This window comes from Siphateles boraxobius, unplaced genomic scaffold (assembly GCF_051911475.1).
Source record: "Siphateles boraxobius isolate OS27281-9 unplaced genomic scaffold, OSU_SipBor_1 41, whole genome shotgun sequence".
NCBI classification, from domain to species: Eukaryota; Metazoa; Chordata; class Actinopteri; order Cypriniformes; family Leuciscidae; genus Siphateles; species Siphateles boraxobius.
The window spans coordinates 3,067,977-3,085,385 of record NW_027509042.1 but is presented as its reverse complement, the minus strand read 5'-3'; the positions used below and the strand labels follow the sequence as shown (position 1 = coordinate 3,085,385).

The following is a 17,409-nucleotide window of genomic DNA, read 5'->3' as shown; positions in this document are numbered from 1 at the left end:
CACAAATACACTGTACAGGTGCTGGTCATATAATTAGAATATCATCGAAAAGTTGATTTTATTTCAGTAATTCCGTTAAAAAAGTTAAACTTGTATAGTATATAGACTCATTACATGCAAAGTGAGATATCTCAAGCCTTTATTTGTTATAATTTTGATGATTATGGCTTACAGCTTGTGAAAACCACAAAATCAAAATCTCTGAAAATTAGAACAGTACATGAAACCACACAGTAATTACACAGTAATCTCATGGTCATTGAACCAGGTTTTGGTTCTTTTGGCAGTGTGGGCAGGTGCAAATCCTGCTGGAAAATGAAGTCAGCATAAAGTGCTCTGAAAATGTCCTGGTAGACGGCTGCGTTGACTCTGGATTTAATAAAGCACAGTGGACCAAAGTCCTCTTTTCTGATGAGAGCAAATTTTGCATCTCATTTGGAAACCAATGTCCCAGAGTCTGGAGGAAGAATGGAGAATGGACTTGAAGTCCAGTGTGAAGTTTCCACAGTCTGTGTTGGTTTGGGGAGCCATGTCATCGGCTGGTGTTGGTCCACTGTGCTGTCCGTCTACCACGACATTTTCAGAGCACTTCCTGCTTCCTTCAGCAGACAAGCTTTATGGAGATGCTGACTTCATTTTCCAGCAGGATTTGCACCTGCCCACACTGCCAAAATAACCAAAACCTGGCTCAATGACCATGGGATTACTGTGTAATTACTGTGTGATTTTCATGTACTATTCTAATTTTCTGAGATTTAGATTTTCATAATCATCAAAATTATAACAAATAAAGGGTTGAAATATCCCACTTTGCATGTAATGAGTCTATATAATATACAAGTTTCACTTTTTGAATGGAATAACTGAAATAAATCAACTTTTTGATGATATTTTAATTATATGACCAGCACCTGTATATACAGTATGTTTGATGAATGTTACAGTTATTGAACTGAACTGAATCAACACTGAAGTGACTATTAACTGAATATTGACACTATTGGCTTGTTGGCCAAGCTGCTTCTCAGGCGATTTTTTAATTTGTTACGGTTACTATTGTGAAGCTGCTGTGAAACAATATATTGTAGCTCATATATACATATACTGTATATATATATATACAGGTCCTTCTCAAAAAAATAGCATATTGTGATAAAGTTCATTATTTTTCATAATTTAATGATAAAAATTAAACTTTCATATATTTTAGATTCATTGCACACCAACTAAAATATTTCAGGTCTTTTATTGTTTTAATACTGATGATTTTAGCATACAGCTCATGAAAACCCAAAATTCCTGTCTCAAAAAATTAGCATATTTCATCCGACCAATAAAAGAAGTGTTTTTAATACAAAAAAAGGTCAACCTTCAAATAATTATGTTCAGTTATGCACTCAATACTTGGTCGGGAATCCTTTTGCAGAAATGACTGCTTCAATGCGGCGTGGCATGGAGGCAATCAGCCTGTGGCACTGCTGAGGTGTTATGGAGGCCCAGGATGCTTCGATAGCTGTCTTAAGCTCATCCAGAGTGTTGGGTCTTGCGTCTCTCAACTTTCTCTTCTCAATATCCCACAGATTCTCTATGGGGTTCAGGTCAGGAGAGTTGGCAGGCCAATTCAGCACAGTAATACCATGGTCAGTAAACCATTTACCAGTGGTTTTGGCACTGTGAGCAGGTGCCAGGTCGTGCTGAAAAATGAAATCTTCATCTCCATAAAGCTTTTCAGCAGATGGAAGCATGAAGTGCTTCAAAATCTCCTGATAGCTAGCTGCATTGACCCTGCCCTTGATAAAACACAGTGGACCAACACCAGCAGCTGACATGGCAACCCAGACCATCACTGACTGTGGGTACTTGACACTGGACTTCAGGCATTTTGGCATTTCCTTCTCCCCAGTCTTCCTCCAGACTCTGGCACCTTGATTTCCGAATGACATGCAAAACTGAGCAACAGTCCAGTGCTGCTTCTCTGTAGCCCAGGTCAGGCGCTTCTGCCGCTGTTTCTGGTTCAAAAGTGGCTTGACCTGGGGAATGCGGCACCTGTAGCCCATTTCCTGCACACGCCTGTGCACGGTGGCTCTGGATGTTTCTACTCCAGACTCAGTCCACTGCTTCCGCAGGTCCCCCAAGGTCTGGAATCGGTCCTTCTCCACAATCTTCCTCAGGGTCCGGTCATCTCTTCTCGTTGTGCAGCGTTTTTTGCCACACTTTTTCCTTCCCACAGACTTCCCACTGAGGTGCCTTGATACAGCACTCTGGGAACAGCCTATTTGTTCAGAAATTTCTTTCTGTCTTACCCTCTTGCTTGAGGGTGTCAATGATGGCCTTCTGGACAGCAGTCAGGTCGGCAGTCTTACCCATGATTGCGGTTTTGAGTAATGAAACAGGCGGGGAGTTTTTAAAAGCCTAAGGAATCTTTTGCAGGTGTTTAGCGTTAATTAGTTGATTCAGATGATTAGGTTAATAGCTCGTTTAGAGACCCTTTTCATGATATGCTAATTTTTTGAGACAGGAATTTTGGGTTTTCATGAGCTGTATGCCAAAATCATCAGTATTAAAACAATAAAAGACCTGAAATATTTCAGTTGGGGTGCAATGAATCTAAAATATATGAAAGTTTAATTTTTATCATTACATTATGGAAAATAATGAACTTTATCACAATATGCTAATTTTTTGAGAAGGACCTGTATATATATATATATATATACGGATCTACACACACAGAATATGCAAAAATGCCAAGTTAGAAACTCAACTATATTTCGTAAGTGTGTGTGTGTGTGTGTGTGTGTGTGTGTGTGTGTGTGTGTATGCATGTATGTGCAGTGTGTAAAAAGGTGTGTATATATATACAGGTCCTTCTCAAAAAATTAGCATATTGTGATAAAGTTAATTATTTTCCATAATGTAATGATAAAAATTAAACTTTCATATATTTTAGATTCATTGCACACCAACTGAAATATTTCAGGTCTTTTATTGTTTTAATACTGATGATTTTGGCATACAGCTCATGAAAACCCAAAATTCCTGTCTCAAAAAATTAGCATATCATGAAAAGGGTCTCTAAACAAGCTATTAACCTAATCATCTGAATCAACTAATTAATTATAAACACCTGCAAAAGATTCCTGAGGCTTTTAAAAACTCCCAGCCTGTTTCATTACTCAAAACCGCAATCATGGGTAAGACTGCCGACCTGACTGCTGTCCAGAAGGCCATCATTGACACCCTCAAGCAAGAGGGTAAGACACCGAAAGAAATTTCTGAACAAATAGGCTGTTCCCAGAGTGCTGTATCAAGGCACCTCAGTGGGAAGTCTGTGGGAAGGAAAAAGTGTGGCAAAAAACGCTGCACAACGAGAAGAGGTGACCGGACCCTGAGGAAGATTGTGGAGAAGGACCGATTCCAGACCTTGGGGGACCTGCGGAAGCAGTGGACTGAGTCTGGAGTAGAAACATCCTGAGCCACCGTGCACAGGCGTGTGCAGGAAATGGGCTACAGGTGCCGCATTCCCCAGGTCAAGCCACTTTTGAACCAGAAACAGCGGCAGAAGCGCCTGACCTGGGCTACAGAGAAGCAGCACTGGACTGTTGCTCAGTTTTGCATGTCATTCGGAAATCAAGGTGCCAGAGTCTGGAGGAAGACTGGGGAGAAGGAAATGCCAAAATGCCTGAAGTCCAGTGTCAAGTACCCACAGTCAGTGATGGTCTGGGTTGCCATGTCAGCTGCTGGTGTTGGTCCACTGTGTTTTATCAAGGGCAGGGTCAATGCAGCTAGCTATCAGGAGATTTTGGAGCACTTCATGCTTCCATCTGCTGAAAAGCTTTATGGAGATGAAGATTTCATTTTTCAGCACGACCTGGCACCTGTTCACAGTGCCAAAACCACTGGTAAATGGTTTACTGACCATGGTATTACTGTGCTCAATTGGCCTGCCAACTCTCCTGACCTGAACCCCATAGAGAATCTGTGGGATATTGTGAAGAGAAAGTTGAGAGACGCAAGACCCAACACTCTGGATGAGCTTAAGACAGCTATCGAAGCATCCTGGGCCTCCATAACACCTCAGCAGTGCCACAGGCTGATTGGCTCCATGCCACGCCGCATTGAAGCAGTCATTTCTGCAAAAGGATTCCCGACCAAGTATTGACTATTGTGTGCATAACTGAACATAATTATTTGAAGGTTGACTTTATTTTTTTGTATTAAAAACACTTCTTTTATTGGTCGGATGAAATATGCTAATTTTTTGAGACAGGAATTTTGGGTTTTCATGAGCTGTATGCCAAAATCATCAGTATTAAAACAATAAAAGACCTGAAATATTTCAGTTGGTGTGCAATGAATCTAAAATATATGAAAGTTTAATTTTTTATCATTACATTATGGAAAATAATGAACTTTATCACAATATGCTAATTTTTTGAGAAGGACCTGTATATATATATATATATATATATATATATATATATATATATATATATATATATATGCACTATAAACAGAAATTTCTATGTGACCACTGACCATCAATATGGCTTTGGCGCGACCTTGATATCGCGGCTCCACTTCACACTCACTACTGCGCAGACTCGACTTTGGCGGCTTCACTTCTCATCAACGGAAGAGAGTACAGGGGTGTCGTCCATCTTCTTTTACAGACTCATCGCAACAAATACGGAACTTATTCCGTCATATTGCATGCTGCACTTTCTCCCATTCATAGTAGGCTAATGCGAGACTAGTGCACTGTTTTTCTGTATAAAAAGTCTTTGCTTATAATAAAGTGCAATTCCATTTCTTGGCAGAGTTTTTTCATTTGGGTTTTTCTGAGGCTTGATGCTTTTGCATCTGATGTCTGATTATGTAAAATTGTTTATCAAGTCTTTACTTACCTCCCTCAAACTCTCTCCTTTATGCCTCACTGTCCCTGCTTCGTACGGAAATTCTGATGTCCATCTACAGAAGCCAATAATGAATAAATATAAGATTATTTGTATTTACAAACTTTTGTTTCATGTTTTCATAGCCTACCTCAATAGCGTACCAACACCGGACTGCTCAGATGTGTGCGCGCTGCAGTTGCTAGGAAACACAGACGCGCGCGGATTTCTGGGGTCATTTTTGACAACAAACGACTTTTCTTCATGACCATATAACCTTTTCGAATCATGTCCATTTTTTGTGTGCGTGTTCACACAGCAAGTGCCAAAAGTTGTTCCAAGTTTCGTACCATTATGATTGTGTGTAAAAAAAAAAACCCAAAAAACTGATGAGTGGAATGAATAGGGCTTTTATTCACCCAGAATACAGCTTTTTGGATTCAAAGCAGCACAACTAGGCCAGCCTTCAAGTCCCTTGGGATAGAATATGCTAAATTAATAATGTAAATGGCATTAAATTTGGTCAACAGGCATCAGAGATATTTGCAATGAAACCAAAATATTCTCGACTTTTTTGTAGCATGACAGAGCATCACTAAGCAAACCCTAGCATGCCTTAGTGAAAGGTCTTGTGTTAAAGAAAACAAGAAAGTCTTCCCTACAGAATTATATATTTTTTTAGCTTTCAGTACACAATACACTTCAGATTTGCCTTGTAAATATTTGATGGGTCTCAAACCAAAGAACCCAACCTAATCTCAGGAAAGATTACACCAATTTTCAGTGAAAAAAAAGCACTCAAATTCAAATCAGGTCGTCTCATTTATTTTTTCTTATGTACAAAAATGAGATCATATATAAACTTTACACAGTTCAAGATCTATTTTGGAAAAAGCAAATAACCAAAAACGCGTTCTTCACATTTTTCTAGGACTTTGTACATTATGTACATATTCTTCTAGTCACATATCTTATGTTCATCAAGAGAGTTTCTGAAGTCAAAATAAATACATGACACTCCTCAGCAAAGAGGATGAAAGTCACTAATATTTGTCTTTGCCAAACTGACATATCAGATCCTCATTCACTCTATTTCTGTGAAGCGTGCAAACATGGCTTTCCGGACAGCATCCTTGTAGGTATCTGAGGCTGAGAGGCTGTAGCTGCTTCCTTTAGTTCCCAAACCGGCTCCCTTCGTTCTCAACTGAGCCTGCAGGGAAGATGACAGATTCATGTCGAAAACATCAGTCATGTCAGCTATTTGCACACATCAGTCAGCTACTGAGTTTGAGAACAGGGTTCAAAATGAACCTTATATGGAGCACGAGTTGACAAAGGAAATATTTTTATTAGTGCTTGCCAAATTTTAAATGTTACACCATGCATGCATGTTTTTCATAAACGATCATACTCCACCTACATTCACGCTAATCATACAAGATACATGTGTTAAAATGTTTGTCAATGAGTCGTACCTCAATAGGTGTTGTGATGCCCTGCTGGTTTCTCCCCAGACCTTTGCCTTCCTTCCAGCCCATGGCCTGCAGCATCTTATTGCCGATATTATCGCTGTTCAATCCATCCTTTGTGGGCTGTTCGTAATTTCTGCAAAATCGAATGGTGCAACATGCATCTTAATATTAATAATGCACTTGTATTGTCATAGTAAACACCTCACAAAACATATTGTGATCAAATACAACACTTAAACTTACACTACAGGTGTTGGCTGGGTAAATTTCCTTTTCTTGGGTGCAGGGGGTTCAGGGATACCGTATTTCTCTCGTCTCTCAGCAGCCCTGTCTCTGTACTTCATCTGTTCAGAACAAGGTTAAAGGGACATGAGTGTCAGCAAATTCCAGGAAATACCCTTTAAAAGAAGGAAGTTTGGCTGCGTGTGTTTGTAATGAGGTTTCACACCTCTGTCTCTTTCCTCTCCAACTCTTCCAGCTCTGCTTCGCTCAGTTTGGATCTCCTGAGAACCTCCAAGTTTTGCTGGAAAACACAGACATATGATTATATAAATACGGCAAAGTAGAGTTTCATGTTTTCGGAAACAATTATAAAGACTCAAATGGCCCTGAGTAATTACCTTGTGGAGGTCTGAGAGCTGCTGATGGCGGATCAGACCTTCTTTATTGGGGAACTGCCTCCGGCACAGCAGGCACGCCATCTTCTTCCAGTCGGTCAACTTGTCCTCCCTGTCATCTCCCTCCATGCACTCCTCCGGCTCACTGTCGCCGCTGTACGCTGCCACCAGCCCCACCTGTGGCGCAGCAAAGGGAGGTGAACAAATAAGCTCACGCGACTTGATAATCTGACATGTTTTGTAGTGGTGCGGTGCATTTGGCACCTTTGATGAGCAGCTATCTTCTTCTGTTGCTTTGGATGCCTCTGTTACAAGCCTCTCTAATGCCCCTGCCTGCTAATGTGCAAAGAAAAACACCTTATGAATTATGACAAAACCACCACCATCATCATCATCATCAGACAATGCAATGTGCCATCAGCAATACCTTCTTCTCGAAGAGTGTGAAACCAGCATCAGCTGCCGCCGCCTCCTTCCTCTCCTCCTGACTGATGGGCTGGAAGCTGCCCTTGAAGTTTTCTTTCTGTTTGTTCAGACTCTTGGCCCAGCGCTCCATGTCCTTCGCAATCTGACACACAGAGATAGAGGGATTTTTAGCACCAATGAAGGACTGAAATTTTTCAAACATAATGCTGATGCAAAACTCGCCGGCATGTTGTTAGGGTGTCAAATAGTTGCTAAGACATTGCTAAAATGTTGGCATTCTAAGTGGGTTAGCAAACTTTTATTACCTGCTGAGCTGTTTTGCTCTTAGGTTTCTCTTTCTTCTCTTTGCCCTCTTTCTGAGGAGTGGAGGCAGCGTTCTGAGCCGCATTGTTGGCGTCCACCGCCGGCACGTAGGCCTGCTTCTCCCCGTCCCAGTACAGATACTGTTGAGTCTGGGAGTTGTAATAGTACTACAGACATAAACAACATTTAGAACCCTCTACAAGTTTTCAGATGAAATATAGCATTATCTTGCCAAAAAAGCATGGAACACATACATGCGTGTTGGGGTCATAGTACAGGCCAGTGATGGGGTCATAATAATACCCAGACGACTCATCGTATTGATATGAAGTAGTGTCTGGGACAGCTAGAGGAAATGGGAAAATGGCAGAAGAATCAGAAAACGTCCTGTAGCATCATGTCTGTCTTATTGGATGGTGTGAATTTATTGATCTGATCTTACTGGCTTGGTTTTCCTGAGAGATAGCGGTTGCTGTGCTGGTTGCTGAGACTGCTGGGGTGGAAATGTGGGAAGCGGCTGTGATGGGTTGGACTTTGCCATCAATCTGTAACGTCTGACAAGAAAAGGGGTTATAATGACATTAGAACGATCATTACACTAGGACAGTGCTTCTCAACCTTTCTCACTCCGAGGCCTCCCACTGTCAAAGACAATATTTGAAGGATCCCAGCGATATTTACATTAAAAAAATTAAATAAATGTAATTACAGTCATTAATTCCCAGTTTCACAGACACGGCTCAAGTCTAGTCCCAGACTAAAATGCCTGTTTGAGCTGTTTTAACTGAAAGCAACCTGCATTGATCTTCAAATATGTCAGTGACATAGTTTTGTCTCAAGATGCACAACAGCAATGTCTATTTAAGCACATTTATAAAAGCTACTTAAATGTCCTAATTGACCTAAAAAATTATTATAAATTATTACAGAAGTTTCAATAACTGAATATTTTTCTAGTGGTTTGTGATTACTTAGGTTTTTTACAAATATTTCTCACAAATAGGAATTTCAACCCAATAAAATATCTTTCAGGTTGACATACCTAGAAATGTATTCTCGTTATAAAAAAATACCATGACTTTAAGATTTTATTTATATCCATGACATATTCCATGTCTAGAAATCACACTTTAAAATGCCCTCATATATCCAGGTTGATAAACTTGATACTTAAAATTGCCATTGTTGAGGGACTGGATTAAAAAATAAATAAAATTATGGAAAGTTACAGATTTCAAAGCTTGTTTCGTCTTATTTGAAATTATTTTAAATGATTTTGCAGACCCCTTTGGAAGGGCTGCTAGTGGGTCCGGGCTGCCTGGTTAGCAACTGATATATATATATATATATATATATATATATATATATATATATATATATATATATATATAAATGAATAGCCAATTCGTAGAATAAAAAATAAAAAAAATTACCTGAGTAGTAGGTTGATAGACCTGTGCAGTCTGACAGATCATCACTCCAGTAGCAGCAGGAAGCACCTTCACACCTGGAGCCGCTGTAAATCAAAACATATCACACAGGTTTTCACGTTGTGAACAGCAAGCACCACTAATCCTTTTACTTTTCATACAAAAGATCATGTTGATCTGGGAAAATGTTGGCCTCCAACCACCCATTATCTTTCTAAAATTAAACTGGATAGAGACAAAGCCAGGCAGACGTTACCTCCAAGTATGCCATTCGCCTGGGAAGGGTCCACAGCTCCAGCCTGCTGCTGATAGTACGCCTGGTACTCCTAAACACAACAACCCATCTTAGCTCGTACTTCAATGTAAAACTGATTCACATAAATGTTGTACTGCACGTATTTGTGTTGTTTAAGTTGGTGCAGTCAGCTGACCTGTGAATAGGATACATATCCCTCCTGTAGGTAGCTGTATTCTGATGTCGGCTCCACACTCTGCTGAGGCTGTAAAGTGAAATGTAGTCAATTAAATCAGTCATGCATGCATAATTCTGCTTTAACATTGAAGCATGATTACTATTAAGTTGTTCGTACTTGACTAGAGGACCACTGAGCAGCTGCAATGGCTGTGCTGGCGACCGAAAAGGCACTAACACGGTTCCCATCTGGTAATAACAGATCCCTGAGGAGGGGAAAAAAGCCTTTTTAGTGAACTGAATTATTAATAATGCTTCTGAGCAATACAACTACAGATAACCGCATGAGGATATGAATGAGAGGTACGTACTTTCGAGCACTCTTGGCATAGTCGACTCCAATAGTCTTCCCATCCAGTTTGAGAGGGGGCTGTAAGCCTTGAAGGATGGTTAGGAGCTGTGATGCTTCCTGCAAAACCAAAAACATCATCAGAATGTGCTAAAAACATGCAAAAGTACTTATCGGAGCTTTCAACAGTGCACAAAATACTGGTTTCACTTTAAGGAACAAAGACTATTTGATCTTTATAACAAAAGAGATTTGTAAGGACTTAAGGAGAAAATAGGTACCAAAGGAGAGGCAAGCTGGACGAAGGCAAACCCTCTGTTCTGGCCCGTCTGTTTGTCCTTAATGAGACGGATGTTGCCAGGCGAGAGGTTGGCGAATGGGGCGAGTGCCGACAGAATGGCTTCAACGGTGGATTGAGGGGGGATGTTCCTCAGGATGATTGCTGTCAAAACATGCAAACATGTCAATGTGAATGCAAAAAAAAGTAATGCACATCACTCTGGTGGTTATACCAGTATATCAACCAACATTGTTATTTAAATGTCAGTCTAGAAATTGGGCAATTTTGGAGGCCGATAATTGGAGGCCAATTGATATTTCAGATGTTTATTATGCAGGCCTAGCTCAATGGAAATGTCCTTACTATCGCCATAGTAATCTCCACTGGGTTGGGTGTCTGTGGTTCCTGTGGTGCTGCTGGACTCAGAATCTGAAAATAAACAAAGAACAAAAGCACACTGAGTTTCTTTAAACACAGTAGTCCGATTCAAACCACATCACTGCCCCATAAAAAGCTTAGAGCACATCATGAATCAATCCCTACAGTGACAACGTTATCGGCCAAAATTAGTATTTTGTTTTTAAATTATTGGCATTGATGAGGCAGATACTGTAAACGATGATATAAAGGGTTATTGCGTTTTATTTTTTGATGCCTGATTAGACTAACAAGCATATACAACTCTGAAAGGAGCCATTATGTCAGGTACTAGCTACAAAAAAAGCAAACACCAGCAATTATGAGAGAGAGATAAATATACATCACTATCATGTTTTAGTTAAGAAAACTGTAGATGCCAACATCTCCACATACATCTTTTTGTAAAAAAAGAAAAAACACATGACAGTGTTTGACTGGACCATCCGGATGGGTGCAGACAGCGGTTTCCTTCTTCGGGATCTACTTACCCACTTTAGCTGCGCCACACCTGAAGCACTTCAGCCTTCTCCGGAAATTGTACAGGCCACACTGCAAGCAACCGGTCATATTGTTTTAATTGACACTTCTGCTATGGGGCATCAGGTAACAAGCACACTACAGTGGCTTGAACACTTACCGTGGTGGACACCATTTAAGATCTTAGCTTGAGTCACTTATTTTCTACAATATTCATCATTTATTTTAATGCCGTATCTGCATCAAAAGCTATCTTCATAGGGAAAAAATATATAATATACAATGACTTTACCTTATATGCACACACTACCGTTCAAAAGTTAGGGGTCAAAAAGATTTCTTTATGTCTCATGCTCACCAGGGCTGTATTTTTTAAAAGTAAAAATATAGTATAAACAGTAATATTGTGAAATAATCCAATTTAAAATAATTTTCAATTTTAATATATTTAAAAAATTTATTTATTTCTGTGATTGCTTCAAAACTTCAGTGTCACAATTCTTCAGAAATCATTCTAATATGCTGATTTGCTGCTGAAGTTTTTATTGTAGCTTATTTATTTGAAACATTAATGTCTTTACTGTCACTTTTGATCAATTCAAAGCATCTCTCATAAAAAATGAGTTTCTTTAAAAAATACAAGGCTGACAGCAAACATCTGAACGATAGTGTAGTGAAATATATATCCTTTATACTGTTGTTTTTAATTAATTTTTTTAACATCCAATGAAATTCCTGAATGAGACTTACAATATCATAATCATGAAACAGCAATTTTAACTTTAGTTTTGGGAAGCCCATGTAACTTACTGAGTTGCAGAGCCAGTCCTCAAACTTGTGCCGGTTGTTGCTGTAGTGCACGGCAACACTCTTGCCTTGAACGGTCAGCAGTTTCTGGAAAAGGAAGAAAGGGTTTGGTTATTTCCTCTCTTGCGAAGGCTTGATCTCAGCCCAAGAACAACCACATTAGCCACGAAGGTTTAGGGTGAGGATCGCCCGGGAGGGTTTAATGTGTAAGATGGTGTGTGTTTGGGACCCGAGTGTCCGGATGGGGCCGGAACAGAGTGTAAAAAAAGGCACTCCTTTCTTAAACGGGATGGGGGGGGACTTTCTAGATGAGGCATTTACTTTCTCTGCGCAAAATAACTAATTACTATTAAAAACTGCCAAGATATTTTAATGCTGATGTCCATGAAATGGGATGTTAAATATAGCACCACACTTCACTTCTACTTCTAGACTTGAACAACTTCACACAAAAAAATATCAACTATGAAAAACACATTTTTCAATGCACTGACAATTTTTAGCTTAAAACCCATTTGAGTCATTCAAGTCACACCTGAACTGTATTATTTATCACTTTCCCTGTTAAAAATCAGTGCTTTTTTTTTTTAACCCGTGCTAACAGAGTTCTGGTAAAAAGTTAATAACATGACTTAGGAGAAAAGCCAATGTTTCCATCAAATGGCTCTTCTATGTTTTGGTCACACCTTGCCTTCAAAAACAAGAGCTCTGGTCCATTTCTGTCCATATAGTCTGCTGGGGCAGCAACTTTGCTTTTTTTCCTCAGTTAGTCTTTTTGTAATCAAATTGCATTTTTCCCCAGGGTAAAAGCTAGACTTGGTGATTAGGAAGCAACCTGATTGGTCTCCATCCATCGGGTAGCAGCTTGCAAGTGATAAAACTCCACGAAGGCGAAACCTCGGCTTATACCTAGAGAGGCATTCAGATATACAGACGGGAGGCGTGTTAGTTTAAATGGTTCAGTTGTACAACATTCAAACTCTGTCACAAACTGCTTCGTGACCCCCTTGACCCAGAGAGGCCAAAGAGATGTTGGGGGGTTGCCTGGAAACTTTTACCATAGCAACAGCACCTTATAATATTCTAGCTGTTGATCTAACGATGATAAAGTATGTTGAATCAATAATCAAATCAAACAGTCATAAACATAGGTGAATCTTAAAATAATCTTTATGAGACAGATGCTGCCATCAGATAAACTTGGATGATCTTTTATATGCGTGTACCTACTTAAACAAGATAAAGAAGATACATGACTGCTTCTACGTTCATGTAACTTAAATTGGCACAAATAAAACTCTGCCAATTTTGCGGCACACAAAACCCATACAAAAACTTACCTCCAAACATTCATCTAATGTGCAACAAATTTCTTAACTAAGTAGCCTCAAGGGTAAACCTGGTCAGATAACATGTTGCTATGGCAAAAGGCGTTTGAGCGGAAGCAGGTTGGCCCAGCGGACACAGGTTTGTTTGGGAGGGGAAGGATCCACGGTACATCAGTCTCACCTGTTCTCTTTTTCATCAGCCTCACGTCCATCGGCTTCGGCCCCTCCAGCTGGTCAATGGCTGCTCGAATCTGTGGATTACAAGGCGTAGTCAGATAAAGTTTGTTCAACAACAAGCCAATTTCATTTAGATTTTCACAGTGAATCTGGATAAAAAAAAAAGTATAATAGTTACAACTAAAAACTTGAAAGATGCATTTCTAATAACAAATTAATTATTGTAATATTTAAAAAGACTGGTTATAATTTATTTAACTTAATTTGAGTTTTATTCTTATTCCATACATTTATTAAATCTATTATTTATTAGAGCTGCATAATTAATCGTTAAAAGATTGCCAACGATTCAAACACCCATTCGATCTTATTCCTAAATCAGAATTCACCTGTGTCTATTAAACCTTTGACAAGCACAATCACAGCGAACATACAGATCTGTGTTGGCGCTGTCGCTGAACCAGGGAGAGCAGTTGTCATGTATAGGTATAAAACAGGTCATTACACTAGCAGGAGGCGACAAGGGATTGTTAAAAAAAATGTATTTGTCCCAAATAGCAGCCTAAATACTCTCGGTCTTCCTACGAGTCCACAAGTTAGTGACCTAACACCGCTTTGACAGTCGGGAAGAACTCTGCTGAGCAGCTCGCTTCAGTGCAGGCTTGGCAAACGTGCGCATCAAAGGCGCAGATCGATGGCAAAGCCCCGCTCGCGAGCAACCTTCTGAAACCTAAAATGACAATTGAGACATCCTGGTCTTGTGGACTTAATGGACACACGGTAGCCATTGCAAGTCCACATGACCACAAGTGCATATGAAGTGTGCCGTTTGGGACAGGGCCATTGAATCATACATTCAAGAGATTCGTTCAAAAACAGATTCATCTAGTAATCAAACAAGTGAAGTCTTTATGAGCGAGTCATTGAATCATACATTCAAACAGATTTTTTAAAATAACTAATAACATTTTTAAATTGATTTAACATTTTTCCAAAACTTCTAGTAAATTACATTTTATTTTGTTTGTCTATTCAGACATCTTAATGTCTATAAAAAAAAAGATTTTTCCAATTGATCATGCAGCTTTATAACTGCAGACATTTCCATGATAAGCTTTAATTAGTTCAGGGGCAGGATTATTTAAATATAATAATAACAAAATAAATGTTATAACTATTCTAGGCCCTGATTTAAAAAAAAAATCTTATTACAGAAATGTATGAATATACTTAATAGTAATAATAAAAATAAAATTGGTTATAATCAATGCAGAATTTTCCATTATATGATTGTATGAAGGCTTTTTAAAGATTTTATTTCAATGGAAAATTCATAAGACACTGCATCTGACCGTTTGGGTAAAAAAGACAAAGGACTTACATCTGCCTCTGTGGTGTTCATGGGCAGACCCCGGAGCATGATGGTCTTGCTCTCCTTCTCGTCAGCTGGGTCTCCTCTGTAATCATGCTCAGAGTAATCACCATCCGAGTGGTGTCCGTCATCAGACCCATCGCTGCTGCGCCGTTTCCTTCCTCTCTGTAACACGAATGAGAATTAGTAAAGTGAGCATCATTCTATGTCAAAAAATCAAATAAGCAGGTAAGTCCTCACCTCAGGACTGTCCTTGCCCCAATATCGATCACCTCTGTCACCACGTTCACCATCGTAACGGTCACTACTACGACGATCGTCACTCCAGCGATGAGAGTCGTATCCACGATCGTCTCGATCTCGACGGTCCCTGCGGTCGTCGTCGCGAGACTGTTCAGAGCCGTACCTGCCACTGCGTTCTGTACGGCTAACCCTAGAGTTACAACAAGAGATTATGATATTATGACGGTCAATTTAAGTTGTGAGTAGGGATGTGTCCGAAGCCGAATACTATGTTTGGAAAGGAAATGGCGCATTCTACGGAGCCCCTAAAGGGACATGTTGAAGAAAGAAAGAAAAAATACAACGCCTGGCAAATAAAAAAAGTCAGTTTGGATTTAAATGGGCAAATGCTTAAGAGTCTATGATTGGATCATTATTTCAGTGATTATTATGTTTATAGTATGTTATATGTTTGGCAACAGTTCTTCTAACCCTAATTGATGGAGTGTGTAGCTTTTCATTTCTTAAACAACCATGTAGGAAGAATCATAATGGCCATATTACAGGATGACATAGTCAAGATGCATCAGGCTCAAATTGTGAAAGAATGGTTGAGGAATGAAGAATTGTCAATAGAAGATGTTGACCAAAAATGTATGCAACTCTTGATGGAAATAACATCAATTGTCAATTCATGTGTGAAAATGATTCTTCATGATCCCTCACAACCATTCTTTCACATCTTGAGCCTGATGAATCTTGGCATTGTCATCTTGGAATATGGCCATGATGTGTCTGTCCTACATGGGTGTTTAAGAAATGAAAAGCTACACACTCCATCAATGAGGGTTAGAAGGACTGCTGCCAAACATATAACATGGTAGAAACATAGTAATCACTGCAATAATGATCCAATCATATACTCTTAAGCGCTTGCCTTATTTAAAGTCAAACAGCAACTTTTTTTAGCCGCACAGTGTATATTTTGCTTTCATTTCTATAGTTGGGTAATTATATTATAATTTGAGGGCTTCATGGAGCTGCTATCAATATGGGGTTATTGAAATTGCTTTTGAAGGCAGACTCACTTTTTACTTTCCAATTCGCAATCACGCACACTGTGAATATAGGGAGCAGCGGTTCTGACCACATATTTTACAAGATAATGTGTGTCAATGATGTTTAGGATCTGTTGCGCATCAAATCCTCTGACATGGTCCTGTCAGTCATCTCTCCTTACTATCTTCACATAAGTAAAATCTGATGTACTGTAATGTAACCGACTACCGCAGCAAGCCTAACCATGTCCCTTCCTGTGCTTCGTAGGATGTGGTTTTCATTTTTCGTGCCTTTCCAAATGCGGATTTGGCATTTGGGCACATCCCTAGTTGTGAGAATATTTACCTCATCAAGTCATAAAACACTGACCGTTTATCTGCACCCATCTTCGTTTCTCAATACAAGGCCTGTTAAAAACGTACAGAACAAATTGTTATAGTACAATGTTAATGTTGCACATATCATAAACAAATTATATTAAATGACAAAGCCTTGTGTTAGAACCACAAACCTATGTGCTCTTGGTACAAATATATAAAGTAACGTTAACATGGTACTACTGTGTTTTCTATTGTACATTTCATGTACCATGGTATTCATAGTAACGTTACCTTGTTAATACCATGTAAGTTACGTAACAGTTACCATAATAATACCTTGATAAGATCACAGCACTTGTTAAGTAAAACACTACGATACTTTCATACATATATAGAGAGAGAACTGAATGCATTTTAATAACGAGGTATTTACATAGAATACATTAAAAGAATACCATAGTACATGCCAGTAAAACGCGGAATTACCCATATATGTCGAGAAAATATGCTTGTTCAATGGCAACAAGGCTAAAAAGCCTGTGGTAGAAGTTTTAGTTCGTGTGGTTTTAATTTTCGTTATGTGAGAAGTTCAGTAAGCTACAGGAAGGCACATCAAAATGGAGACTGTGTCGTCGTTTTGTCGTTAAAAAAGGCGCAAAGAACGCCACGAAACAACGAAAACTTACCAAATATATTTCAACGAAACACTGAATTGAAATATTTCTCAAATATTGAGAAGTGCAATGACTGCCAACAGATCACCTCTCTCCAAAAGATTACACTCTTGATCAGGTCATTCGATGTCATCTGCAGCTAAAATGGTCTACAAGCTTCTCCTTCCCAGAATGCATTTAGATGGGAAGATGACGCATTGTTGTTGCTGTTGCATGATGGGAAATGTAGTTTCTTTCAGCCGTTTTGCCAAAGCGCTCCTCCTAATGCCCATCTGTGACATTTGATCAAAGGATAACAAACTTTTTGAAGTTTGAACCTAACTAGTATTTAGAACCTAGAAGTACATAATTTATTATATATAATATATA

General features: G+C 39.2%; 1 protein-coding gene across 7 annotated transcripts; it reads right to left on the bottom strand.

The window, feature by feature from the left end:
- Positions 1-5,698: 5,698 nt before the first annotated feature.
- rbm5 (RNA binding motif protein 5) lies at positions 5,699-17,217 on the bottom strand. 7 transcript variants are annotated; one of them, XM_077197780.1, is made up of 25 exons: positions 17,053-17,217; positions 16,416-16,453; positions 15,006-15,198; positions 14,775-14,930; positions 13,398-13,467; positions 12,724-12,797; positions 11,892-11,975; positions 11,093-11,153; positions 10,548-10,613; positions 10,186-10,346; positions 9,927-10,024; positions 9,734-9,821; positions 9,575-9,643; positions 9,400-9,469; positions 9,147-9,229; positions 8,156-8,267; positions 7,968-8,059; positions 7,716-7,880; positions 7,412-7,552; positions 7,249-7,320; positions 6,988-7,161; positions 6,816-6,890; positions 6,611-6,711; positions 6,371-6,500; positions 5,699-6,105 (listed from the first exon to the last, which is right to left on the bottom strand). In XM_077197780.1, exons 2-25 carry the CDS (start codon positions 16,430-16,432, stop codon positions 5,980-5,982), a joined length of 2,478 nt encoding a protein of 825 aa, XP_077053895.1. In that variant the 5' UTR covers positions 16,433-16,453; positions 17,053-17,217; the 3' UTR covers positions 5,699-5,979. The 7 variants fall into 7 exon arrangements, with proteins under 7 accessions (XP_077053895.1, XP_077053896.1, XP_077053898.1 ...); XM_077197781.1 differs by having other exon boundaries at positions 17,129-17,217; XM_077197783.1 differs by having other exon boundaries at positions 7,249-7,317; positions 17,129-17,217.
- Between the last annotated feature and the right edge of the window lie 192 nt (positions 17,218-17,409).

Excerpts from the sequence above, each read along its gene's own strand:
- rbm5 (XM_077197777.1), bottom strand. The coding sequence starts at position 16,432 with ATGGGTGCAGATAAACGGTCAGTGTTTTATGACTTGATGAG. Across the intron at positions 10,614-11,092 it reads GTGTGGCGCAGCTAAAGTGG|ATTCTGAGTCCAGCAGCACC; the intron begins GTAAGTAGATCC and ends GTTTATTTTCAG. Across the intron at positions 10,347-10,547 it reads TGGAGATTACTATGGCGATA|CAATCATCCTGAGGAACATC; the intron begins GTAAGGACATTT and ends ATGTTTTGACAG.